The sequence below is a fragment of the Carcharodon carcharias genome, chromosome 34 (genome assembly GCF_017639515.1).
Source record: "Carcharodon carcharias isolate sCarCar2 chromosome 34, sCarCar2.pri, whole genome shotgun sequence".
Taxonomy (NCBI): domain Eukaryota; kingdom Metazoa; phylum Chordata; class Chondrichthyes; order Lamniformes; family Lamnidae; genus Carcharodon; species Carcharodon carcharias.
The window spans coordinates 6,410,008-6,437,263 of record NC_054500.1 but is presented as its reverse complement, the minus strand read 5'-3'; the positions used below and the strand labels follow the sequence as shown (position 1 = coordinate 6,437,263).

At 48.3% G+C, this 27,256-nt stretch overlaps 1 protein-coding gene across 3 annotated transcripts in view; it reads right to left on the bottom strand.

Annotated features, from left to right (window-relative positions):
• Positions 1-25,028, bottom strand: part of pld3 (phospholipase D family, member 3) — a 37,482-nt gene extending 12,454 nt beyond the window's left edge. The window contains exons 1-9 of one of the 3 annotated variants that reach the window (XM_041179524.1): positions 24,833-25,028; positions 24,492-24,564; positions 18,039-18,108; positions 13,182-13,250; positions 12,318-12,490; positions 11,485-11,671; positions 6,599-6,716; positions 4,831-4,958; positions 2,979-3,179 (exon numbers count right to left, since the gene is read on the bottom strand). In XM_041179524.1, coding sequence (XP_041035458.1) covers positions 2,979-3,179; positions 4,831-4,958; positions 6,599-6,716; positions 11,485-11,671; positions 12,318-12,490; positions 13,182-13,250; positions 18,039-18,065 — 903 coding nt within the window. In that variant the 5' untranslated portion in view covers positions 18,066-18,108; positions 24,492-24,564; positions 24,833-25,028. Of the gene's footprint in view, positions 1-2,978; positions 3,180-4,830; positions 4,959-6,598; positions 6,717-11,484; positions 11,672-12,317; positions 12,491-13,181; positions 13,251-18,038; positions 18,109-21,159; positions 21,245-24,491; positions 24,653-24,832 lie in introns of those variants that run through there. The other 2 variants (XM_041179523.1, XM_041179522.1) reach the window with 2 other exon arrangements.
• Positions 25,029-27,256: the final 2,228 nt, after the last annotated feature.

Sequence of the window (27,256 nt, the reverse complement as noted above, 5' to 3'; positions counted from 1 at the left end):
GAAATATTTAAGAACATAGAAGCATTAAGAAATAGGAGCAGGAGTAAACCACTTGTCGCTTCGTACATGCTCCATCAATCAATAAAATCATGACTGATCTTCCCCTCAATGCCACCTTTCTGCCCTGTCCCTTAATTCCCTTCATATCCAAAAACCTATTGAACCCTCTCTTCAATATACCCAATGACTCAGAATCCACAACTCCCTGGGGTAGAGAATTCCAAAGATTCTCAACCCTTTGAGAGAGGAAATTTCTCCTCATTTCAGTCCTAAATGGCTACCTCTTATTCTGAGACTGTGTCTCCTGGTTCTAGACTCCTCCAGCCATGGGAAATAACCCTGTCAACCCCTCAACAATGTTATAAGTTTCAACAAGGTTGCCTCTCATTCTTCTAAACTCCAGAGCTTAAAGGCCTACTCTACTCACTCTCACCTCAGAATGACAATCCCCTCAATCCACCTCAGGAATCAGTCCAGTGAGCCTTTGTTTCACTCACCCTGAGGCAAGTATAACCTTTGTAAGGAGACCAAAACTGCACATGGTATTCCAAGCCTGGTCTCACTAAGGCCCTATATAATTGCAGCAAGATTTCTTTACCATGATACTCCAAGCCCTTTGCAATAACGTCCAACGTGCTATTTGCTTTCCGAATTGCTTGCTGTACCTACATGTTAACTTGCTGTGATTGATGTAATTAGCAGTCAGCTCCCTCTGAATACCAATGTCTTCTAATCTCCCAATATTTAAAATTATTCTGCTTCTCTATTTTTCCTATCAAAGTCGATAACTTCACACTTCTCCACTTTAAAATTCATTTGCCACCATCTTGTCCACTCACTTAACCTGTCTATAACCTTTGCAACCATGACAATACAAAGGGAAGGAGGCTGGTCCTCAGTTGTAGAGGACCTTAGCCAGACACAGACTGTGTTCCTCATTCAAACATGGACTGTATTCCTCTCTCAGACCCGGACTGTGTTTCTCATTCAGACGTGGACTGCGTTTCTCACTCAAACACAGATTGCGTTTCTCACTCAGACACAGATTGTGTTTCTCATTCAGACGTGGACTGCGTTTCTCACTCAGACGTGGACTGCGTTTCTCACTCAAACTCAGATTGCGTTTCTCACTCAGACACGGATTGCGTTTCTCACTCAGACGCAGATTGCGTTTCTCACTCAGACGCGGACTGCATTTCTCACTCATAGCTTGACTGGTTGGTAAAGATTTGGAATTTGCTGTCTACAAGGGTGGTGGAAGTGGAGATGTTGAATGACTTTCAAAGGAAATTTTACAGGTACTAAGGAAAGTGCAGGGATAGAGAGTGTGACTGACTGGATTGCTCTGCAGGGAGTCGGCATGAACTTGATAGGCCCTAATGACTCCATGGTTCCCACCAGCTGGATAGACCTACCAGAGCTGTGTTTACAGTGATATACAGTCTGGTAAGAGTGGCCTACACGTTCTCAATATTGATTTCTCAGCCCATGACATCTCAGCCCTTCAGAAAATCAATTCTGTTTATCACCATCTATCATAGAAAGAGGAGGAGGCCATTCAGCCCTTCGAAACTTTCATCATTCAATTAGATCATGGCTGATCTGAATCTTAATTCCATCTACCCAGCTACAATCATACAATCATCGAATGCTTGCAGCACAGAAGGAGGCCATTCGACCCATCATGTCTGTGCCAGCCCTCTGCAAGATAATGTTTCTCCTCACGTCTCCAGTGCTTCTTTTGCCAATTACCTTAAATCCGATCTCGATCCTTCTGCCAATGGGAACAGTTTCTCCCTGTCCACTCTGTCCAGGCCCCTCGTGATTTTGAACACCTTTGTGCCATAACCCTAACCCTGCTTAACAAAAATCTATTAGTCTCAGCTTTGAAACATTCAACTGGCCAATCCTTCAGCCTAGAACAGGCTTAGAATAGAAGAACAGAATATTTTTTAAAAGGTGTGAAACTTTTAAGTGTTGACATTCAAAGACACCTGTGTGTGATTGTAAAAGGGAACACAGAAAGTTAGCATGGAGGTACAGCAAGCAGGAAGATAAATGGCATGTTGGCCTTTATTGCAGGGAGATTGGAGTATAGGAATAAAGAAGTCTTGCTACAATTTTACAGGGTTCTGGTGAGACCACAACCACACTGTGTGCAGTTTTGGTCTCCACATTTAAGAAAGGACATACTTGCGTTGGAAACGGTATGGCAAAGGTTCACTAAATTGGCCCCTGGGATGAGGGGGTTGTTCTATGATGAGGGGCTGAGTAAATTGGGCTTATATTCTCCGGAGTTTAGAAGAGTGAGAGGTGATCTCATTGAAATCTACAAAATTATGAAGGCACTTAATAGGGTGGATTGTTTCCCCCTGGCTGCGAAGCTAAAACACAGGTGTCCAGTCTCAGGATAAGGGGCCGATCATTCAGGACTGAAATGGAGAGAAATTTCTTTACTCAAAGGGTTGTGAATCTTTGGAATTCTCTACCCCAGAGGGTTGTGGGTGCCCCATCATTGAATACATTTAAGGCTGGGGCAGACAGATTTTTGGTCTCCAAGGAAACTAAGGGACATGGGGAGTGGGCAGCAAAATGGAGTTGAAGCCCAAGGTCAGCTATGATTGTATTGAATAGTAGAGCAGGCTCGATGGGCTGAGTGGTCTACTCCTGCTCCTATTTCTTGTGTTCTTGTGCTTTCCACTATTGCCTCTGACCACGGACAGATCAGCGTCCCTGCCTGTTGAACAGGATTTGGAGACAGCACTGAGGCTAGTAACACACTCTGGGTGGGGAACTTCAATGCCCAGCATCAGGTTTGACCAAGTCGTACCACCACTGACTCAGTTGGCTGAGCCCTGAAGGACTCGGCTGCCAAACTGACTGAAGGCACCAACTACCAACATGTCAACACCCACCCTGTCTCTGCGCGGATCCCATTGAACCACTGATAAAAACAGGCAACATTTTGCAAAGCTTACTGAAAAATAGACTCTGGCTGGAGCGTTGTCGAGGTCCAGTTCCATCGGGGTTTGACTATTGTAGGCCGTTGAGTAATTGCTGGGCCAGGGAGATGGGATGCTACTGTTGGGCCCACCTATAGCCCAGTACTCTTCGAAAATCTTGCCCAGGTCCTGGGCCAGACGGCTGCAGTTGTAGACGATGGCTCCCAGCTCCTTAACCTGCCAAAAGGTAGGAATATATTTAAGGTAATGAATCCCACAGGAAACTGTGAGAAACTTCTCTCACCCCCCACCCCACCGTATATCACAAATGTCCATGAAACAAAGCTCCCATTGAAAAGAACTTGCATTTGCATAGCACCTTCCTCATCCACAGGATGCCCCCTAGTAATTCACAGGGCATTTAAAACGTTTTTAATGTGTAGTCACTATTGATGTACAGGTAATGCACGGCCAGTTTGTGTCCAGGCAGAAAACGAAGAGGGAAATATCATTTCTTTTTGAGATCTTGTTTGAAGGATAGATTTTGGCTACGGACTAAAGGAAACCCCCTGCTTTCTTCAAGTTGTGACACAAGATATTTTCCATCTACCCACTCAGGCCTCAGATTAATGCCCCATGCAAAAGATGGCACCTCTGACATTGCAGCACTCCCTCTGTACTGCACTGAAGCGTCAGCCTAGAAATTGGGCTCAAGTCTCTGTAGTGGGGCTTGAACCTAAAACCTGTTGGTCAGAAACTCGAGAGCGCTGCACCCATTTCTCGGGCACAAAGTAGGCGCCTAAGCCTCCAATATGGCGGGCATGCTAATTCCTCATTGGAAATGCACCATCATCGGGTTGGTAAAGATGGAGAAAGAGGCAACAAGGGGCCTCCGCCTGGGGCAAATGTTTGTCTTTATCATAATCAAACCGAGACCTTCAAACTGTTTGAGACTCCGTTTACAAAACTGGCTTTCTCTGAAGGAAGCCATCACCAGACCAGCTGCAGACTTACTGTGGGGTCCTTAAAGAGACCACTGACGGTGGTCACTAAAAAGATACATTTATAACAACAACTTATACTTACATAGCACCTTTAACATAATGAAACATCCCAAGGTGCTTCCCAGGAGCATTAGAAAACATAGTGTGACATTGAGCCACATGAGGAGGTATGAAGTCAGGTGGCCAAAAGCTTGGTCAAAGAGGTAGGTTTTAAGGAGTGTCTTAATGGAGGAAGATGAGGTAGTGAGGCGGTGGAGGTGTAGGGAGGGAATTCCAGAGCTTCAAGGCAATTGAAGGCACGGCCACCAATGGTGGAGCGGTTAAAATTGGTAATGCACAAGAGACCAGAATTAGAGGAGTGCGGATACCTCGGAGGGTTGTGGGGCTGGAGGACATTACAGTCTTAGGGAGGCCATGGAAGGATTTGGAAACAAGGATGAGAATAAAAATATTTTCCTAAATCTGGAGCCCTGAAGGCCAGGGAGAGCGATTTTCCCGAATCCACAGTACTGCCTTTGCTCCCAATATCCCTCTGAATTGCTTTTCCCTCTACCACCCCTATTAGCACCCCCGATAGCCCCTATCTTTAATCGCCCTCTCCCTCCACCTCAGTAGCCCCACCCAAGGTAGCAGCTCATCCGTCACAATCTCACCCCTCCTCCTCTACCTAGAAGACACTTGCACTGATCGATTCTTGTGGAACTGAGGCCAAGGCCCTGGATTGGGTGAGCCTGGGGCCTATGCTTCCCAATCCCTGATCCCAGGTCTTGCTGACATGACTTTTTTCTGGAAAATTTCTGGCTTTTGGATCAGAGGAACGAGTCCTGGAGTTTGACTTATTGACAAGGCTTCGGCCTTGTCTGCCCACAGCTTCCCCTCGGTACCTGGGTCAGTGACCTCCAGTCCATGTTGGAACTTCCAATGTACAAGTGCTTCCTGTCCACAATCCAGAATTTTGTGTGTAGAACCCCAGCCGTCAGCCTGTGCATGTCCACGATGGCCGTCTTTGCTCCTGTTAACACATGAAACACACAGCCCAATAACCACGTGTCGTGTATTGACTTGGGAGTCAACATAGGGCAAAGGGCTTGCATTTATATACTGCCTTTCAGGGCCTCCGGACATCCCAAAGCACTTCACAGCCAATGAAGTTCTTCCGAGGTGCAGACACCATTGTAATAAGAACATAAGAAATAGGAGCAGGAGTAGAGGCCATTCAGCCCTTCGAGCCCACTCCTCCATTCGATGAGGTCACGACTAACCTTCTACTTCAACACCATTTCCCTGCACTATCCCCGTATCCCTCGATGTTTTAAATATGTAGAAATCTATCGATCTCAGTCTTGAACATACTCAACAACTGAGCCTCCCCAGCCCACTAGGGTAGAGAATTCCAAACATTCACCACCCTCTGAGTGAAGAAATTCCTCCTCATCTCAGTCCTAAATGACCTGCCCTTTACCCTGGTTCTAGACACCCCGCCTCCCTCTGCCCCCTGTCCCAGCCAAGGGAAACATCTCTCCTGCATCTGCCCTGTTATTCCCTGTAAGAATTCTGTATGTCTGAATGAGATCACCTTTCATTCTCCTAAACTCCAGAGGATAAAGCCCCACTCTATTTAACGTTTCCTCATAGGACAATCCCTCCATCCCAGGAATTAATTCAGCGAGTCTTCAGTGCACTGGTCGTAATATCAAAAACACAGCTGCCCACCGAGCATAGCAAGATCCCACAAACAGTAATCTGCTTTACCGATGTTGATTGAGGGGTAAATATTGGCCAGAAGACCCAGGAGAACTCCCCTGCTCTTGTTTGAATACTACCCTGGGTTCTTACATCTGACAGGGCGGACGGGGGCCTTGGTTTAAAGTCTCTTCCGCAAGAAGACAACTTTTGACAGTTTAGTGCTCCCTCAGCACTGCCTGAAGTTTGTGCTCACATTTCTGGAATGGGACTGGAACCCACACTTGAGTTGCCAACTGTGATTAAATGTATTCCCCGAGGTTTCACCACCTGACTTGCCCCCACACTCCAGCCGTTAATCAGCCAACACGTCCTTCCTTGTGATATACGGCCTTCCTACGCCAATCGGAAAGCAAAAAGACTCACTACCCAATTAGATGATGCTTAACTATCAGCCAAACAGCCCTCACTGCCCCCATTTTCAATATTTCTATATCCGGGAAAGAGAAATGTACAAGGAAGTTTTTTTTTTTAACTATATATGTTTTGAATGTCCCAGTGATTTTTCTCCAGGGTTGCACACAGCAGTGTCCTGGAGATTGATCTTCAATTCCTGGGGACTCCAGACCAATCCTGGAGAGTTGGCAACCCTAACCCACAGCCCCCATAGTGTGAGGTGCGAGTGCTTCCCGTTAACACTAGCTGACACTAACAGAGAGCTGTCCTTGAGTGCCTGAGAACTACAGAATCATTAAACACTACGGTCCAAAAAAGAGGCCATTCAGCCCGTCATGCCTGTGGTGGCTGTGGGAGAAGACAATCCAATTAAGCCCCACACCCTGGCTCTGTGACCGGAGCCCTGAAGACATTTCAAAAATGTTGCAAAACGACGGAGCTACACGAGACAGTGTTTGTGTTTACGGAACTTTCCAGGAGACCCCCAGGGCCCAAAGGCGTTGGTAAACTTACCGCTCTTTTCCAGGAGATCCAGGTCGTTCAAGGTCTGTGAACCGGAGGGTTTGCTGACAGCGATTCTCACGGACAGCTTTCCAGAAACTCGCTGCAGCTCCTGCAAAACCTCTTGGCCCTGGGGAGGCAAGTTACTCATCAAAGTCGGAAGCGCAGCAAACCCTGACGGAGGTGGCAACAGACTTCAGGAGGCCGAAAGCAAAATACCGCGGATGCTGGAAACCTGAAACAGGAAACAGAAAATGCCGGAAAACTCAGCAAGTCTGGCAGCGTCTGCGGAGGGAGAAACAGAGTCAACGTTTCGAGTCCGTACAGACTCTTGACGATTCTGACGGAGAGTCCGTACGAGTCTCGAAACGTTAACCCTTGTTTCTCTCTCCACAGACCCTGCCAAACCAGCATTTTTTGTTTCTATTTCAGATTTCAAGAGGACACAGACAGGACATGAGAAAGGGCGGACACATAGCAGATGAAATGCAACGCAGCAAAGTGTCAGGGTGATGTGGTTGGGTCGGAAAGGTGAGAAGATGCAACAGGAGTTGATCCTTTTTTCCAGCCATCTTTGGGGTTTGGGTGTCGCTGGCTGGGTCAGCATTTATCACCCATCACTAATTGCCCTTGAGGAGGCGGTGGTGAGCCGCCTCTCTGGAAGGGCGACCCAACGGGCGGGGTGTGGGTTGACCCCAGTTAGGCCCCGCCCCAGTCTTCCCACACGTTTGTGTGACTATTCGCACCATTTGTGTTTAAGAGGCATTAGCACCGGCAGAGGTCTCGCTCTGCCCTGTTGCAGTGCCTGTATGATGCAGCCCCACATACTTTAGCAATGACACTTTGTTCCCCCTTTACTATTATTGCTGCCCTTGTACTGAGTGGTTTGCTGGACCACTGCAGAGGGGCAGTTAAGAGTCAACCACATTGCCGTGGGTCTGGAGTCACGTGTAGGCCAGACAAGGAAGGACGGCAGATTTCCTTCCCTAAAGGACATTAGCGAACCAAGTGAATTTTTACAACAATCATTTCTGGTTACCTGAGACTCGCTTCCAGATTTATTAATGAATGGAATTTAAACCCCACCAGCTACCCTGGTGGGATTTGAACCCATGTCCCCAGGCCATTAACCTGCTGGCATTACCACTACACTGTACATGTTATGCATAATATCCAATAATAGTCTTTCCCAACCCCCATTATATTTACCCTCCTTAACTTTCATTAATCTATATTCCACTGTACTATGCTTAATGCTCATTAATACGCCACTTCATCATTATATTCTGTTCTTAATCTCCATAAACCGCAAATCAACAATATTCATTTCAATCGTGAGGTAGTACAGAACTTGAGTATTGTTGAAAAAAGAGACATTTTTTGTCAAAGCTTTTCGTCTTGCACTCATCAGGATATTTTGCACAAATACAATCCAAGGGAGGCAACTATTTATACTGTATGAGAAGAAAGTGCTGATTGGTTGGCAAGTGGACTCTGATTGGTAGAGGCATTGCCATGGAGCATGCACCAGTTGATGGTGACTGACAGTTAACTGCCAAGCATTGTTTGGAATATAAACCAGGCCTTGGCGCTGATTGGTCAAGGCATTGCCCTGAAGGATGAATCAGCAAATAGCTGTCACTTATTTTGTTTAGCTGAAACAGGCGCAATGTGTGTACACGTTCTTCCTGTCTGCAAAGAACAGGGCCCCGTGTATTAATATATGTAGCTTCCAGTACATGCAAATGTACCACACTGCAAGACTGACTGACAATCTTAAATTGGTTGTCAGCGTCATTATTAGCACATTGAAGATTATTTAGCAAATGTTGTCCAATCACAGAATCACATCTAATGTTGGACATTTTGTTTTGAGATTTGCAAGCACGGGCTGGTTGGGTAGGGTCTGTACCCAGTCCTTGGTGAACAGTAGCTGGGACAGGCTGTTTGATACGATCCACCAGTCTTTGGGACGTGGGCCTACATACCCAGCATCACACTAGCACTGAAATTTATACACCATGTTACTCATTTGTGTGATAGGCAGAATGTCTTTTTGGCTTGATGGCTGCATCCTGTTAGTGCTGAATACCACTCATGTTGCTACTGCACTGTAGCAGCGTGAAACAGCTAGTTTCACCTGTTGCTCACATTTTTGAGATACCTTATCCTTCCAGGGTAATCTGAGGTAGACTGGGCACTTTTCAGAGCTGAAAGACCTGTTCATGAGTTTGTGAGATACACAGCGTGAAATGATCTGATCAGGGTAGTCACTATCCCTGTGTCCATGTCCCCATTTGACATTGCTACCCTATCCACCAGTGTTTCACTTAAGAAAGCCATAGATATTTGCACTGCAACATTATATCACGGCAATCTAGACCAGCCACCATCATGTGAATCAATGTTCATTGAGCTTATGAACTCGCACAGTTGAGTTCAGTTTTAATGTCACCATGTATGCCCAAATAGACGGTGTTGCCAAGGGATCCCCTCTAGGCCCAGCTCTCGCAAACATCTTTGTCAGATTCCATGAGAAACGTGTCTTTGATGGAATGACACTGAACCTCCTACCCTTCACTTATTTCCGATATGTGGATGACACGTTTGCTATATTTAAATCCACAGCTGCATGTAACAATTTCCTTACATGTTTTAATTGGCTCCATCCTGCGCCCAAATTCACCTTCGGAATGGAGCAGTAAAATGAACTCCCCTTCCTGGGCGTACTAGTTGAGAAATCTCAAGCCATGGTCTACTGCAAGCCGACCTTCACTGGTCAATATGCACATTGGGATTCTTACAGTTCCACACGCTATAAGATTGGTCTTATCGGCAACTTTGTAAATAGGACCCGAGCCATTTGCTCACCATGCAAGATTGATGCTGAAATAGGCACATCAAAGGCATCCTGTAGGATAGTGACTACCCTGACCAGATCATTTCACACTGTGTATCTCACAAACTCATGAACAGGTCTGAGGCCACCACTTTCAGCCCTGAAAAGTGCCCAGTCCACCTCAGATTACCCTGGAAGGATAAGGTATCTCAAAAATGTGAGCAACAGGTGAAGCTGGCTGTTTCATGCTGCTACTGTGCAGTAGCAACATGAGTGGTATTCACCACTAACAGGATGCAGCCATCAAGCCAAAAAGACGCTGTGCTTATCACACAAATGAGTAACGTGGTGTATGAATTTCAGTGCCAGTTTGATGCTGGGTATGTAGGCCCACGTCCCAAAGACTGGTGGATCATATCAAACAGCCTGTCCCAGCTGCTGTTCGCAACAGGCAGGATGCAGACTGTACCCAACCAGCCCGTGCTTGCAAAACTCAAAACACAGCATGGAATTTTACACCGGTCCAATATTAGACGTGATTTCGCGATTGGACAACATTTGCTAAATAATCCTCAGTGCGCTAATAATTACACTGACAACCAATTTAAGATTGTCAGTTGGGCTCGCAGTGTGGCTCATTTGCGTGTACTGGAAGCTACATATATTAATACACTGGGCCCTGTTCTTTACAGACAGAAAGAACCTGTACACATATTGCGCCTGTTTCAGCTAAATAAAGTAAGTGATAGCCATTCGCTGGTTCATTCTTCAGGGTAATGCCTTGACCAATCAGAGTCAAGGCCTGATTTACATTGCAGGCAATGTTTGGCAGTTAATCATCAGTCACTATCAACTGGTGCACTCCCCATGGGGACAGGTCTACCAATCGGAGTCCGCTTGCCAACCAGTCAGCACCCTCTTCTCATGCAATATAATGACCCTCTTGTAAATTGTAAATGAGTGTGAGATGAAAAGTTTTGACCAAAAATGTCTCTTTTTTTCAGCAATATCCATTTCATATTTTCTTTTGCCCTCAACTTTGTGCATAAAAAAATTAATGTCTGGTAAGGAACACATACCCCGAAGTTTAATGCCATTTTCTGTACGGTTTGTGGTGCTGTAATGGATTAATCCCAAATAATTGATCAAATCTGGCTACGGACTGCTGCTCGGGTCTCTCGCTATAGAGGAGATGGAGGGCTCCAGACAGGCAGTAAATGATCCCATTCCCAATGATGTGGGAGGCTGGTGGTGGTGGGAGGGTGGTGGTGGTGGGAGGTGAGAGGAGAAATTATGAAATTAGGAAATTCTAGCCAATTATTAACCATAAAGAGTTGGGGAACATCCTAGGTGAAGATGATTGGACAACGTTCACTACCGACTGCTCGTATGAGTGGGGTTCCCTTGGACGGCCCTTGTAACCTTTGGCAGGGGTCAATATTAGCGGGGGGGGGTGGGGAAAGGCGAATAAGATTGACACATCTGATTATTAAGTATAATTTGAATATTAATGAGTGTTCATAATAGGAGCAGCAGTAGGCCATTCAGCCCCTTGAGCCTGCTCTGCCATTGAATAAGATAATGGCTGATTTGACTGTGGTCTTAACTCCCCTTTCTTGCCTGTCCCCACACCCCTTAACTCCCTCGCCAATCAAAAATCTGTCCAACTCAGCCCTGAATGTATTCGATGCCCACTCACTGCTCCCTGGAGAAGAAAATTCCAAAGATTAACGACTCTATGAGAGGACAAATTCCTCCTCATCTCCATCTTCAATGAGAGACCCCTTATTTTTAAAGTGTTCCCCCTAGTTCTGGATTTCCCCCATGAGAGGGGACATCCTCTCGGCATCTACCCTGTCAAACCCCCCCCCACACCAGAATCTAACATGTTTCAATAAGATCACCTCTCATTTTTCTAAACTCCAACGAGTATAGGCCCAACCTGCTCAACACTTCCTCATAAGGTAATCCCTTCATCCCAGGAACCAGCCTAGTGAACCTTCTCTGAACTGCTTCTAATGCAATTATGACTGATGTTGACCATTTCCCTGGGCCATACCTGCTTTGCTGTGGGTTCGGATGTGTGCGTGTCACTGTTTTGCATCGTCCAGTAGAAGGATGCAATGTCAATGCTGTTCTTTGCCTTGCTCAGCAACTTCATCCAGCCATCAAAAATGGATGGTGGGTTCACGGTGGAATTAGGCCCAAAGTGCATCCCTTCCGGAATACTCTCGACGAGGACGAGACTGGGAGCAGAAGAGGGAGCGTAAGAATGAATCAGCTCAAGGGGCCTTACAGCTCAGACATAGGACTAGCAGATCCATCTTATCAGTGGGTTTGATTGTCTCCACCACCCCCGGGTAACTGCAGCCAACCCCACAGGTCCCTTCAGGGGATGTTGCAACCCACTGTTTGTTGCCAGATACTTAGAGGAGGCATTGCAGCCCTTTAACTCCTCTCACCCACCTACCCCTCACCCCCAGATACTTACAGGGGGCTCTGCAGATTCAGCTAATCCCCCAGGCACCCACAAGGGGCACTGCAGAGCCTGTTATTCCTCCAGATACCTATCGGAGGAGCTGCAGACCCTGCTAATCTCCCAGGTATGGGGGGGTGGTGGGGTGGGGGGAGACTGCTATTCCTGAAGGTGCCTACAGGGTTTACTGCAGAGCTTGCTATTCCCCCAGGTACCTACAGGGGACACTGCAGAGCCTGCTATTCTCCCAGGTACCTACAGGGGGCACCACAGAGCCTGCTATTCCCCCAGGTACCCACAGGAGGCACCATGGAGCCTGCTATTCTCCCACTTGACTACAGGATGGGCTGCAGAGCCTGCCTTTCCCCCAGGTTCCTACAGGGGGTGCTGGGGTCCCTGTTGCATTACCCCAGTACCTGCAGGAGTCAGACCAGCCCTTCTCCAGGCTGTCAGCAGCTTTTCCTATCCCAATGGGGGTTTGGACCTTTTTGTCCATTTGGTGGGTGTACGGGGAGAGCAGTAACTGCACCATCATCAGGAGGATGAGAATGATGATCACCGTCAGCACCACAATCGCATCTCGATAGATCTGGAGGAGGAGATAGAGAAGGAGCAGATGTTAGAATATCTGTATAATCTGTACCATCAGTGCTGGCCCACTCAATGTCCCACCACAGTGGGGGCTCCAATGAGGCTGTTTAGCCAGAGTAAAACATCACCTCTCCACCCAACCCAATGCATTGATTAAAACATTAAGCAACGATTGCAAGATACAGTCATCAGGAAAGGCAAGGAACTTAGCAACAGGAAATGGCCATTGAGCTCCTCAAGCCTGCTCCACCATTCAATTGCATCATGGCTGATCTGTATCTTAACTCCATTTACCCACCTTGGTTCTGTGACCCTTAACCCCTCACCCAATAAAAATCTATCAAATGCACTTTTCAAACTTGCAAATTGACCCTCCAGCCTCAAGGAGAGTTCCAGGTGAAGTGCTTCTTCTGAGTGACCTAACTCTAATTGTAAAGTTATGCTCCCTTTAATTAAATTAGACACTTTAATTAAATCACACCTTAATCTGCTATGCTTGAGGGAATACAAGCCTGATCTGTGCAACCTGTCCTTATAATTTAATGCTTTTAGGCTCCACTATCGCCTGTTGGCATGGAAATAGGCAGTGTATTGAGATGGCAGCCACTATGATAACCCCATTCCCCCTTACACCCAGACTCCGAGCTCCAGGTTCCAGATGAGACACACAGCGAGTGTGGGATCCATACCTTTTGAGATCCTGAGTTCCACGAGCTACAGTTCCACTTCCCATCGGCAGGGGGATGTGATGTCTTCACCTTGAGCAAGAAAGAAGACACATTTGTTAAATGATGGAGTGGCAGGGCCCTGATCCTCAAAGCCCCCTGGGATCTCTGTCTAAATGACCGTTCCTTAACAGCGAGTCCAGGTACTGAGCATTAGCGTGCTGTTTGACTGTGGGAACCATCACAGTTGAACCTGCTTCTTCCCTTCCCTGATGATCATTCCACACGCACACCGACATACATAAGAACATAAGAGTATAAGAGAAAGGAGCAGGAGTAGGCCTCAAGCCTGCTCCACCATTCAATGCCATGATGGCTGATCCAGCAACTTCTATTCCACCTTCCTGCCAATCTTTTAATTCCACTCGGTCCAAAAATCTATCGATCTCAGCATTGAATGATTGAGCTTATTCAGCCTTCTGGAGTAGAGAGTGCCAAAGATTCACAACCCTCTGAGTGAACAAATTTCTCATCTCAGTCCTAAATGGCAACCCCTTACCCTGAGACAATGCCTCCTAGTTTCAGATTCTCCAGCCCAGGGGGAAAAGCCTCTCAGCATCTGCCCTGTCAAGCCATCTCAGACTCTTACATGTTTCAATGACATCACCACTCATTCTTCTACACTTGCTTCAGAGGGTATAGGCCCATTGAACTCAATCTCTCCTCAAACAATAATCCCCTCATCCCAGGAACAAACCTAGTGACCCTTTGATGCACACTCTCTCTCTCTCTCTCTCTAAGGCAAGTGTAACCTTCCTTAGCTACAGGAAGCAAAACTGTACCCACTGCTCCCAGCGTGGTCTCAACAAAGCCCCAAACAATTGCAGCAAGGTTTCCTTACTCTTGTACTCTAAACCCCTTGCAATGAAGGCCAACATGCCATTTGCCGTCCTAATTGCTTGTTGTACCTGCCTGTTAACTTTCTGTGTTTCTTGTGCAAGAGCACACAAATACCTTTGAACACCATTTAAAAAAATATCCACGTTTTCTATTCTTCCTCCCAAAGTGAATATCCTCACATTTTCCCATATGATACACCACCCATCACCGTGTTGCCCAGTCCTTTAACCTGTCTCTATCCCTTTGCAGACTCCTTATATCCTTCTCACAGCTCACATTCCCCCTAACTGTGTATCGTGACTTAAGTCCATTACTATTTCTTCATCTAAGTCATCAATATAGGTTGTGGCATCCCACAAGTAGCAACCTGTCAATCTGAAAATGACCCTTTCATTCCTGCCCTCTGTTTTCTATTCTTTCACCCATCCACTATCCAAAATAATACCTCACTTCAAACCCCAAGAGACGTAATCTTCTGTAACATCCTTCCATGTGGCACCTTGTTGAATGTCTTTTGAAAATCCAAACATACATCCCACACATCCTGGTTTTCCTTCATCCACTCTGTTAGTTACATTCTCAAAAGACTCCAATCAGTTTGTCAGATATGAATCGGAGGAGCACCGATATCTCGGAGGGTTCTGGAGCTGGGGGAGGGACCTGAAAGCTGGGAATAGAGTAGGGAGGCTGTTGCACTGCAGCAGGAACCTCTCCTGCTCTTGCCACCAGCCATCAGGCAAATTGGAAGGATTTACTAGTTGACACTCAACCTGTTTGGCCGTGTTATGAACGGGACTCCAACCTGGAGATCAGGCTCAGAGGCAGGGAAAGCTACCCATTGAGCCACCAGACCTCCAGCACCCAAAGTTTACAGGGGGTAGAATGTGGCAGGGCAGCTAGGGGACCTTTGGAATGGTTGGGTCTACAGGTAAGAAAGGGAGAGGTTGGTGTTGGAGGTAGGTGTAAGCAGTTGCAGCGATAGTGGCGTTATGTGGTCAGAAACTCATCTCAGTATCACGCTGAGGAATTGCAGGCAGCTGAGATGAGCATCAGTTGTCAATGGGGGAGATGAAATGGTGACTGGGGAACGGAGTTTGTGTTGGGAACCTGAAGACGAGGTTTTGGTCTTCCCAATATTAAGTTGGAGGAAAGTTCTGCTCATTCAGTAAGACAGACACAAAAACACGGACAGACACACATACAGATACACAAATGCACAAACACACACAGAGGCAGACAAGGGAGACACACACATGGAGACATACACACTCCATGTGAGAGACACACACACACACACACACACACACACACAGACGCACAGAGAGACACACAGACAGACACAAGCTCAGAGATATATACAGACACCCAGACACATACACACACAGGCACATACACACCAGAACCACACACAGAAACACACATACACACACATTGACACAGACGCACACATACACCACACAGAGAGACACACACATACACACCACACAGAGAGACACACACATACACATATACACACCACACAGAGATACACACACACATATACACACCACACAGAGATACACACACACATATACACACCACACAGATACACACACACACCACACAGAAAGACACACACATACACACAAACACACATTGACACACACACAAATTCACACACACACACACCACACAGACAGATACACACATACGCACATATACACACCACATATAGACACACACACACCACACGGAAAGACACACACATACATACACACACAACTTAACACACACACACACACACATACCACACGGAGAGACACATACTCACACACACACACACACACACATTGACACACACACACACCACACAGAGAGACACACACACACACACCACACATTCGAACACACACACACTTATCAGCACAAACACTTCCTAGCAGCTGTCAGTGAACAAGAACAGGGACCTTTATCCAGGCCTGAGGTGCTGTTTGACCATAATTACAGCCCCACCATCAGTGACTTGCCCTCTTCCTGGGGTCATCTGCCAGCACACTCACCTTTAACAGAAAACTGACCTCAAGACCACTCCCCAAAACCTAATCAGTGTCTGAACCACTCTAAACAGACACTCCACTGAGGGGGTGCTGCACTGTCAGGGACACTGCCTTTTGAATGAGACGTTAAACCGAGGCCCTATCAGCCCTTTTAGGTGGATGTAAAAGATTCCACAGTGCTTTTCTGAAGAGGAGAGTCGTTCACCCAGTATCCTGAACAGCTTCACTGACATCAAAGCCATTCTTCCGGACAGGGTAGATGGGGAGAAGCTGTTCCCATTGGCAGAAGAGCCGGGAACCAGAGGACACTGATTTCAGGTGATTCAGCGGCACGAGGAAAAAATTGTTAATGGAGCGAGCGGTTAGGATCTGGAATGTCCTGTCTGAGTGTGGCAGGGGCAGGTTCAATCGAGGCTTTCGAAAGATAATTGGATAATTATCGGAAGAGAAAACATTTGCAGTGTCGTGGGGACAGGGCAGGGAGCCAGCATGAGCATGATGAGCAGAATGGCCTCCTTCTGTGACCATTCTAATATTCTATAGTACGACGTGCAAGTGCTTTGAGTCCCTGCATCGTGACAGGAGCTCCATAAATGACACAGTCTGTTTTACAAATGCATCAGGTAAGAAGGTAAGCGGGCTAGGAAAGAAAGACTTGCATTTATATAGCACCTGTCACCACCTCGGGATGTCCCAAAGAGCCTCGCAGGCAAAGACGCACTGCTTCAGGTGCGGCGGCCGTCGTCGTAACGTAGAAACCGCAAGCAACCAGCTTGTGCACAGCAAGATCCCACAAGCCGTAAGTGTGAAAAATAACCAGACAACCTGTTTTGAGGCATGAGTTGGGAGATAAAATATTGGCCAGGACACCAAGGAGAACTCCACCGGCCCCCACCACCCCCCCAACTCCAACCCCGCCCCCAGCTATTCTTCAAAATGGTGCCTATGGGATCTTTGATGTTCACCTGAGGGTCCAGGTAGGGTCTCAGTTTAACGTCTGATCTGAAAGACAGAGCAGCACCCATTAAGCAATGACTATGGAGACTCTCGGAGAAATGCATCAGGCTGGTGGGCTGGGAGGGGGGTTGGGAGGAAGCAGGAGAGGGAAGAACAGTCAGAGTCTGTTTAAAGATCCCATTGCAGAGTTGCAGGGATCAGTGTGAGATGGTCATGAGAAACCTGGGAATTAACACAAGAATTGAATCAAGTTTCATAAACAGGAAATTAAATCGACCTTTACCATGTGCTACTGGAGCAGGTCAGTGACCCTTCAACTAGTCACAGAAAACTTCCACCCAAAATCACACCCAAGGGTCAAGGGGTGATTGGCCGGTTGGAAGGGAGTTGCAGTTAGCCTCAGTGCCACTGGGGTTGGAGTGGTGGGGGAGGGGTAGATGAGAAAGGGGTCACCAGCCATTGACGCCGGCAGGAGAGTGAACTCGGCTGCACATCGATCCAAGGTCAAACTGGACTGTGATGCCCACAAAGGTCAAATGTCCTAGTGACGCTTTCCTGATACTCCAGTGATCTGGAACCATGAAGCATTACACACAAACACACACACAAACACACGCACACACACACACACACACACAGACCCACATAAACACACACACGCACACGCACACACACGCACACGCACACACACACACACATAAACACACACACACATAAACACACACACACACAAACACACACACACAAACACACACACACACACACATAAACACACACACACACACACACACAAACACACACACACACACATAAACACACACACACACACATAAACACACACACACAAACACACACAAACACACACACCCACTCTCACACTCACACCCACTCACTCAGGCATCCCTACACATGCACCCTATACTCTGTACACACACTCATGCTCACACTTGTAAACCTGGGCAGTTGTGCACTGTCTCTGTCTAGTTACCTTCTGGTGTATCAGCTGGAGCTTCATGTTTTTCTCCCCCCCGAGCCTGGCTCAGATCTCAGGTGTACACCTGCAGAAAAGAACATTATGGAGTTAGGACAGCATTGAACCTCTCATTGACTCAGCGAGTGGCCATGATCTGAATCTCGCTGCCCATGAGGGTGGTGGAAGTGGAGACGATCAATGATTTCAAAAGAAAATTGGATGGGCACTTTGAGAGAGATGAAATTCTAAGACATCGAGGACTAAGCAGGGGAATGGGAGGGACTAGACTGCTCTACAGGGAGCTGGCATAAACTTGATGGGCTGAATGGCCTCCTTCTGTGCTGTAAATGACTCCATGGCTCCTCCACTGCAGCATGAGATGTTTCTATAAACTGGAACAAGCCCACAAAACTGGAACGAATGAACAAATTCACTCTAGCAGTATCACAGATACAGGCCTCCATTAGCAGCACTACTCACCCCAGGCAGACACGGTAAACAAGCTCATTATTCGTCTGTTTAGTTAATGTTTGTCATGTGGTTCACTAACGTGATGTGTTAATAAAAACCAGGATGAATTTCCCTAGAGTTCACCCTGGAGTCCTGGCCAATATATATCCCTCGACTGTCATCACAGTCTGATGACTGATCATGATCACCTTGCTGTTTGTGGGATCTTGCTGTGCGCACGCTGGCTGCTGAATTTCCTACATTACAACAGTGACACTGGGACACGCTGCCTCGTGGGACATCCTTGCCCGAGGATCTGTGCGCCGGGAATCGAGCTGCTCAGTCACACGAGGACTAACGGCAGAAGCTCACCACCCTCGAATCGAAGGAGAGCCGGTGGCGATGACACTTCGAAAAGCTCGCCATCGGCTGTAAAGCACTTCGGGATGGGTCCTGGGGTCACACGGGGGACAAATGCAAGCCCCTTTCCTCTCTTGGTCTCATGCAGAAAGGCACCTCGGGCGCTGAGACCAGACACCTCAGTGTTCTAACCCCCGCCCCATGGCACGTGCCCCTCCCCCTCCTCAACAGCATCGGCAACCAAGCCAGGCAATGCCAGCTTGAGAGTGTTGCTGCCCTGTGCTGTATCCAGGTTGGTTAAAGCTGCTGACCATTTTACCCAGCAACCACTGCTTCCAAATACTGTGCTCCAGTACCCAGTTACCAGGTTGGCTGACACAGGGACTGCCAAACCTCATCTTGCCGGGAAGAATTCCACCATCCAACATCAGCTCTTGCTGACTTAGAGCTGACTGACCTACAGGGATTTCTACTTTGACTGGGGGATTTGTGGGGGGGGGGGTGGAGGTTGCAGGAGAGGCTGGTGGAATGGCAGCTACTTTAATATTCCTTGTGGCCAGGTTTATGGTTGAGCAAGAAGGAATTCCCTGCTGTGTAAGGGGAGGAGCACAAAGCTGTAAGTGTATTCCAAAGGAAGCATAAACCTCCCGTTCAATTTGCAAGCACAATCCCAAGTGTTCCGGGTGCCTGCCATTTTAATTCTCCACCTTGCTCTGACGCTGACATCTCTGTTCTCGGCCTGCTGCACTGTTCCAGTGAGGCTCAACATAAACTTGAGGAACAGCGCCTCGTCTTCCGATTAGGCACTTTACGGCCTTCTGGACTCAACACTGAGTTCAACAACTTCAGACCAGAAACTCTGTCCTCCAATTTATTTCCTTTTCTTTGCTTGTTTCGGGGTTTTTTCCCTTTCAGACAGCAGCACACCTGCTCTAGGCTTATCTTTTATTTCGCTATTTCTTTTCTTGCCCCATCACCTTCCCTTTGGCCCTGGAAGACGAACTCTTCTGTCATTCAATCTCTCCTGACTTTCACCCTATCGTAGACCTTCCTTTTGTCCTTGTCCCACCCACCCCTGGCTCAAAACCTGTTACATGTCGAACTTTTCCCAGTCCTGATGAAAGGTCACATGTCTGAAACACTCACTCTGTGGAATTATTATTTCTGAAGAAGTTAAGGAGGACATTTCTTGATCACTGTTTCAAGTTGAACAGGATAATTTTTATTGGCAACAAATTAAACTTTAATTTCTGAAACTAAATAAATGGTAAAAGGAAAGTTGTCCATTTTAACACATTAATGATGTCGTCAATGTCCTTAACTAACAAAGAAAAGAAAGACTTGCATTTAAATAGCGCCTTTCACGACTACTGGGTATCTCGATGTGCTTTACAGCCAATGAAGTACGTTTTTGAAGTTTACTCACTGTTGTAATGTAGGAAACACGGCAGCCAATTTGCACACAGCAAGCTCCCACAAACAGCAACGTGATAATGATCCATATAACCTGTTCTTGTGATTTTTGTTGAGGGATAAATATCAGCCAGCACACCGGTGAGAACTCTCCCCCTCTTTTTTTTAAAATAGTACCATGGGGATCGAACTCTTTTCAAACTTTCACTCAAAAGACAGCACCTCTGACGGCGCAGCACTCCCTCAGTGTTCAGTGGAGTGGGACTTGTCTTCGGCTAAAAGCTGATAAAGGGATGATCATGATGGGTTAAACGTATTTAATACCGAACAAAACCGATAAAATTTAGAGCTCGGTCCAGTTTGCAAAGCTAAGCAGCTTCAGGGCTTGCGTAAGAGGGGAGATTCCCAGTTCTTCAACCCGCTGAAGGGTTTCCGATCTGGGCAGCTCCCGCGCTTATCTTCTGTCTGGACACAGGCCTTGGCGTCTCGCAGGCCAAGGAAACTCAGTGAGGCCCTTCTGACTGGGCGAGCATGCACATGGCGGGGGGGGAATGAAGTCAGTGCTGCGCGGAACAGAGCTGCCTTGTTTTTTAGGGCGCATGTCATTTTTAGCAGCCTGAATGATTCCGTGTTTCTCGTGTATATAGAGCGTGACAGTTTGTAAATCATATTCTATTATTTGAAGGGGGAAAGCTCTTCGGTTTCTGACTCTGCTTCAGTCCCATGGTCCTGGCTTTGGATACCCCTGTCCGGTGGTGGCTGTTGGGTTGGGAGGGCAGGTGAAGCAGCCAAGGCGGAGGTAACCTCCTCATGAATCCGCTCCTTGGCCTGACTGCAGTGGCCATCTACAAATCTAGGTTGGATCTGGCCTGTGAAGGGGACAAGGGGTGCTGGGTCTGTCTGTCTGACTCACTTTTGTGGCCTTGTCCATGGTCAGTTAGGCCTGGAGTGGAGTCCACTGGTTTGAGGCCTTCAGTCTCTGGCAGGCCTGGCAGAGGCTGGAATGAATTGTGATAAAAGAAATAATATTTAATTTATTAAGCTTCCTCTCCCTTGCATGATTTGAGTATTATTAGTTGTGACTGGTCGCCGGTTATTTTCTGTTTCCCGGGCACCTCTTGTTACCATGGTTACCCTGTAATGTGCTCAGCGACCTGCGATCAGAGGCAGCCATTTTGCTTGTGATTCCACCCCCTGGGACACCTTGAACAGAAAATGTTGTCCCTGCAGCACCCAGAGTCCGCAGTAACAGATTCAGTTCATGGCGCTCAAGCTTCGAGTGCCACATATGAAGAGGGTGTCTGCTAGGAGGAGCTCTACAAGCGCCCAGAACCGCAGAGTGGTAACACAGCACAGAAGGAGGCCATTCAAGCCCAACATGCCCATCTGCAGCTTTGAACAGTAAAAACGCACAATGATGAAACTCATCCTGAGCAAGTCTCCAGCCCTGAAGGAGTTGCTCAACAATTTAACTGACTCATCAGCCAGTTGGGAGTGCCACCTCTGGCCCAGCCCTTAACTCATCCTCAAGCCAACAGCTTCAACACAAAACGGGCAAGTGATTCATTTCGCTTACTTGCGGGAGCTACCTACACAACCGTCAGCGTTTCGAAGAGTTGTCTGCGACCCATTCCGGGATGTTTCGAAGGGATGTGACTCTGTGAGAGCAAGGCTTTTGCTCCCAGCGAGACGCCAAGGCCTGTGTCCAGACAGAAGATAAGCGCGGGAGCTGCCCAGATCGGAAACCCTTCAGCGGGTTGGAGAACTGGGAATCTCCCCTCTTACGCAAGCCCTGAAGCTGCTTAGCTTTGCAAACTGGACCGAGCTCTAAATTGTATCTGTTTCGTCCAGTATTAAATAGGTTTACCCCATCATGATCGTCCCTTTATCATCTTTTAGCCGAAGACAAGTCCCACTCCACTGAACACTGAGGGAGTGCTGCGCCGTCAGAGTTGGTGAGAGTTTGAAACGAGGTCAATCCTTTGGCGCTATTCCGGTGCCGGTGATGGGGGAGGAGGGAGCTAGAGGGGGGGAATTGGGAAAACTCTAGCTCAGGGCACAGAATCTCAGACTTGTTTAGCAAGCCTTGGATTGACTGCACTCTGCAGGCAGCACCCGCAGAGACAGTGGACCAGAAGGCCCCTTCGGTTAGTGAGGAGGCTCCCTTAAACGTATGAGCAACTCACACAACAGGACAGTAACTCTGTCCCAGATCTCCACGTTCAGCCAATTATGCTGCCGCAGGTCTAAACCAAAAAGAGGAACTTGGGTCGTTTGCATAAATGTTTGCAAAAGACACCGGTTATCTTATAGAAACTCTGCTCCCTCCTCCCCTCTAAACCACCAACAAGTACTTTGAGTTTCCGTCACTTAGCTCACTAAAACCGCTGAAGTATCTGAGTAGAGGGAACCTCCCCGCAGAGAGATTTCACTGTGGCTATAATGAGACGCATCCTTTTGTAAAGGGCCTTGTGACTTTAAATGGGGGCAGCCATCTCCCTGTTGACATGGGCCCTAATAAAAATCTGAAGAGGAGAACATTTGCAGGGTGCTGGGCAAAGGGTGGGGAGTGGGGGGAGGGGTGGTGTGGTGGTGGGGGAGTGGCACCAGGTTTAAGCTGCTCTTGCAAAGAGCTGGCACAGATAGTGCGGGCTGAGCGGCCTCCTTCTGTGCTGCATTCTATCATTCCAGGACTCTGCCAAGGGTGTGAAGGATGTCAGCTTCAATGCAATGGCGTCCATGTCGGAGGCTAGAGAAGTGGACGCAGACTGAGATTCCAGTCCAGGGCTGAGGGAGCGCTGAATGACCGATGCCCTGTCTTTTGGACCAGCTCTTGAACCGTCTGCTGGTTTATAGTTGTAAGAAGACCCTCCTCGCCATCTTACATCTGTATCCAGAAGGTCATAAACTTGGCACCCAGGCCTCATGCGACACCCCAAACCTAGCGAGAGCAGCGAGCTGGACACACTAAGCGTCCCTTCCCTGCATTGAGACAGGCTGCTCTTCATGTAACCGGCCCGTTTTATAGACAAGGCTGAAGGGGACCTGCATTCCTCTAGCACCTTTCACATCCACAGGACATCCCTAGCGCTTCGCAGCCAATGGAGCGCAGTTACTGTTGCTTTCTGTCAATGTGCGCCCAGCAAGATCCCACAAGCAGCACTGCGACGAATGATCAGGTTGTCTGTTTTAAGCGATGTCGGGCCCACTGATACTGGTCGGTGGGGGGGTGGGGATGTGCCCTGCCCTCCTTCAGATAACGGAATGGGGGACGTTTTACATCCAAGTAGTCGGGGCCTTGCTTTAACATCTCCTCCGTAGGACAGGGGAGATGTCTGGCCCTCGGAGGCTGCAAGGAGCAGGCTGATGGCTCTTGTCCTGGGCTCCAGGCCAGGCATAACTCATTGTTGTCATGGGGACAAGGCCTCCAACAAGCTGCCAGATGCACTCGAATTCATCACCTTCTCGCCCCTGTGAGTCAGAGCTCTATCCAGAGATCTTCCCTTTTGGTGTAGACATGTGGTTTGGTATCGGAGTTTGTCAGCTGATTGTTCCAATGAAGCTCACTGGGGTGCTTTCACTATGAGGAGTTGACATGACACTTCACGCCCGCTGCTGTAATGAACACTCACCCTGGCTCCCAGAGATCCTGACCCACTGTCAGCGCAAACATTGGCTGCTATTGGCATCGGTGCATGAACTGAGGCAAAACAGACACATTCTGGGTCCTTCTTAATCGCAGAACGTTTAACTCCGATCACCGCGTGCTGCAGCTTTGAGTGTCACATAGGAGGAGGGGGTGTCTGCTAGTTGGAGCTCCTACTAGCACACAGAGCCACAATAGCACAGCAGAGGAGGCCATTCAGCCCATCGTGCCTGTGCCAGCCCTTTGAAAGATCCACCCAATTGCTCGCACTCCCTCTGCCGCCCCCGCCCATCCTTAGCTTTTCAAGTATTTATCCGATTCCCTCCCTCCGCAATGCTACAATTGAATGTGCCTCTGCAGCCCCTTCAGTGACCCCTCCCGGGCCATAGTGACCCTTTTAAGGGTGAAGCTCGGCCCACCGAGGTGGTCCAGCCGGCTGCGGTGTGGTGGTGGTGGTGGTTTACACACACTGGATAAGGCCCACAACCCCGGCAACGAATGAATGAATTCCTGGCTATGGAATCCTTGGAACAGACCCCTTCTCTCTCAGCCGCTCAACCCACCCCCAGACCGACACAGCAAACAAACCCATTACTCACGGATAACCGGTCAGGCTGAACTTTGTGGCTTGCAGTTTTCCTGTGTGTGTGTGAGTGTGTGAGTGTGTGTGTGTGAGTGTGTGAGTGTGTGTGTGAGTGTGTGTGTGTGTGTGTGAGTGTGTGAGTGTGTGTGTGAGTGTGTGAGTGTGTGTGTGTGAGTGTGAGTGTGTGAGTGTGTGAGTGTGTGTGTGTGTGTGTGAGTGTGTGAGTGTGTAAGTGTGTGAGTGTGTGTGTGAGTGTGTGAGTGTGTGAGTGTGTGAGTGTGTGTGTGAGTGTGTGTGTGTGTGTGTGAGTGTGTGAGTGTGTAAGTGTGTGTGTGTGTGTGTGAGTGTGTGTGTGTGAGTGTGTGTGTGTGAGTGTGTGAGTGTGTGTGTGAGTGTGTGAGTGTGTAAGTGTGTGTGTGTGTAAGTGTGTGTGTGTGTGTGTGTGTGTCTATGTGTTCTCAGGCACAGGAAGACCTGGTTGATCGGCAGCCTCTCTCTCTCTCTCTCTCTCTCTCCGCCCCGCTCTGTGTCACAGAGACACTCAGTCCCATGAGTGTGTGCGGCTTTCTCCAGTTACAAAAGAATGACAGCAGGGTCACGTGAGCCTTGGCTGCCAGTAATCCTGCCCCACCCCCTCCCTGAAGCTGAGAATCCTCATGACCAAAAGGGAAAATAGAACTTTCATTTGCATTTGCCCAAAGTGCTTCACAGACAATTTGCAACAGCTTCAAAGCGTGCAGTCACCGTTATAACCTGCCAGCTAATTTACGCACAGCAAGATCCCACAAACTGCACTTGTGATAATGACCAGGTCAGGTCTGGTCTTTTTCCTTCTCTCACGAGGTCAGTTGAGGGATAAACGTTGTACAGAGTCCTTGGGCTGAGCTCCCACAGGAATTAAGGGGCAGGAACAAAAAAAACAAAAATAGCCGGTGAAGCTCAGCAGGTCTGAGGGCAGGAGCTGGCCATTCGGCCCCTCGATCGCGGCTGACCTGGTCGTGGCCTCAACTCCGCTTTCCTGTCTGCTATCCCCCTCCAACCCCCCCACTCCGCCCCACCCCACCCCACCCCACCCCACCCTGCCCTGCCCCACAACCCCCCAGCCCACCACCCTGCTCGTCCCACCTCCACCACCCCCACCCCACCCCCACCCCACCCCCCCATCCCACCTCCACCACCCCCCCAACCCCACCCCCTCACAACCCTTGACTCCCTTTGCCAATCAAAATTCTGTCTCGCTCAGCCTCCAGCCTCGCGTGCTTGTCTGTGGGAGAGAATTCTGCAGCACCACCACCACCCCGCCCCCCCCCCTTGCCCACGACCCTCCTCAACTCCCCCGGCTTTCCTCTAAACCACCTCCACACGAGAGGCCTGCCCGAGGCTTCTCTTTAAGGTCCCAGAAGGTGGAGTGACTCCGTACCTCACACGGCCACTGGTTTTTATCCAGCTATCAGTGGCAGGCCACAAACTGTCTATTAATCCAAAACAGTACAACGGCCAAATAAAATCCCCATACAAAAACAATAAGCAAGGAGAGAGACTGACGCACGCTCAGAACGTTCTGCTGAAGGCCAAGGCCTGGCTGGGCCTTTAACGCCGACTGAATTGTAGATTCGTAGGCCATTCAGCCCATCCTGCCTGTGCTGGCTCTTTGAAAGACCTGCTCAAAAAAAGAGCCATTTGTGGCTCAGTTGGGAGCAGCCTTCTCTTGGATTTGCAGGTTTCTGGGTTCGAGGCCCACTCCGGGGCTTGAGCATTTAAAAAAAAAACAATCAAGGCTGATGCCCCAGTGCAGTTCTGAGGGAGTGCTGCACTGTCAGAGGTGCTGTCTTTCAGCTGAGATGTTAAAACCAAGGCCCTGCCTGACGTATAAATGTCAATCTTATTTCTTTTAAAATTTTCAAATCGTCCCAACCGTTCATGGGAGTTCAGTTTCTCCCCTCGGTATTTTTGGGCTTTTTCTGAATGCCTACTTTTCTTGGCCAGTACCCACACAGATTGGGCCCACTCCCCATTCCCATCATTGCTCTGCCCCTCCCCCCACCCCCACCACCCTCAAGTGCTTGGGAATTCTCACAGGACCAGGAATTCCCTCTCCTCAGCCCCACACACAACACAGGGTGTAAATCCTGACGTATTAAAACAATATAACAATCCAATAGGGTTTGTAGGGAGAACCTGTGGGGCAAATGGGATCCTGCGCTTTGTCAATAGGGGCATAGAGTACAAAAGCAATTAAGTTTGATCAACCTGTTTAAAACACCGTGTCCAGTTCTGGGCACCACACTTTAGGAAAGATGTGAAGGCATTAGAGAGGGTGCAGAAAAGATTCACGAGAACGGTTCCAGGGATGAGGAACTTCAGTTCCGCTGGCAGATTGGAGAAGTTGGGATTGTTCTCCTTGGAGAAGAGAAGGTTGAGAGGAGATTTGATAGGGGTGTTCAAAATCATGAGGGGTCTGAGCAGAGCGGATAGGGAGAGACTGCTTCCCATTGGTGGAAGGATCAAGAACCAGAGGGCACAGGTTGAAGGTGATTGGGAAAAGAAGCAATGGTGACATGGGGAGAAGCTTGTTCACACTGGACGGTTAGGATCTGGAATGTGCTGAGAGGGTGGTGGAAGCAGATTCAATTGTGGCATTCAAAAGAAATTTGGAGGATTACCTGAAGAGGGCTAAAGGCTGGGCAGTGGGACATAGACGAGTTGCTCTTACAGTGAGCTGGTATGGACACAATGGGCTGAATGGCCTCCAGCTGTTCTGTAACCATTCGATGATTCTAT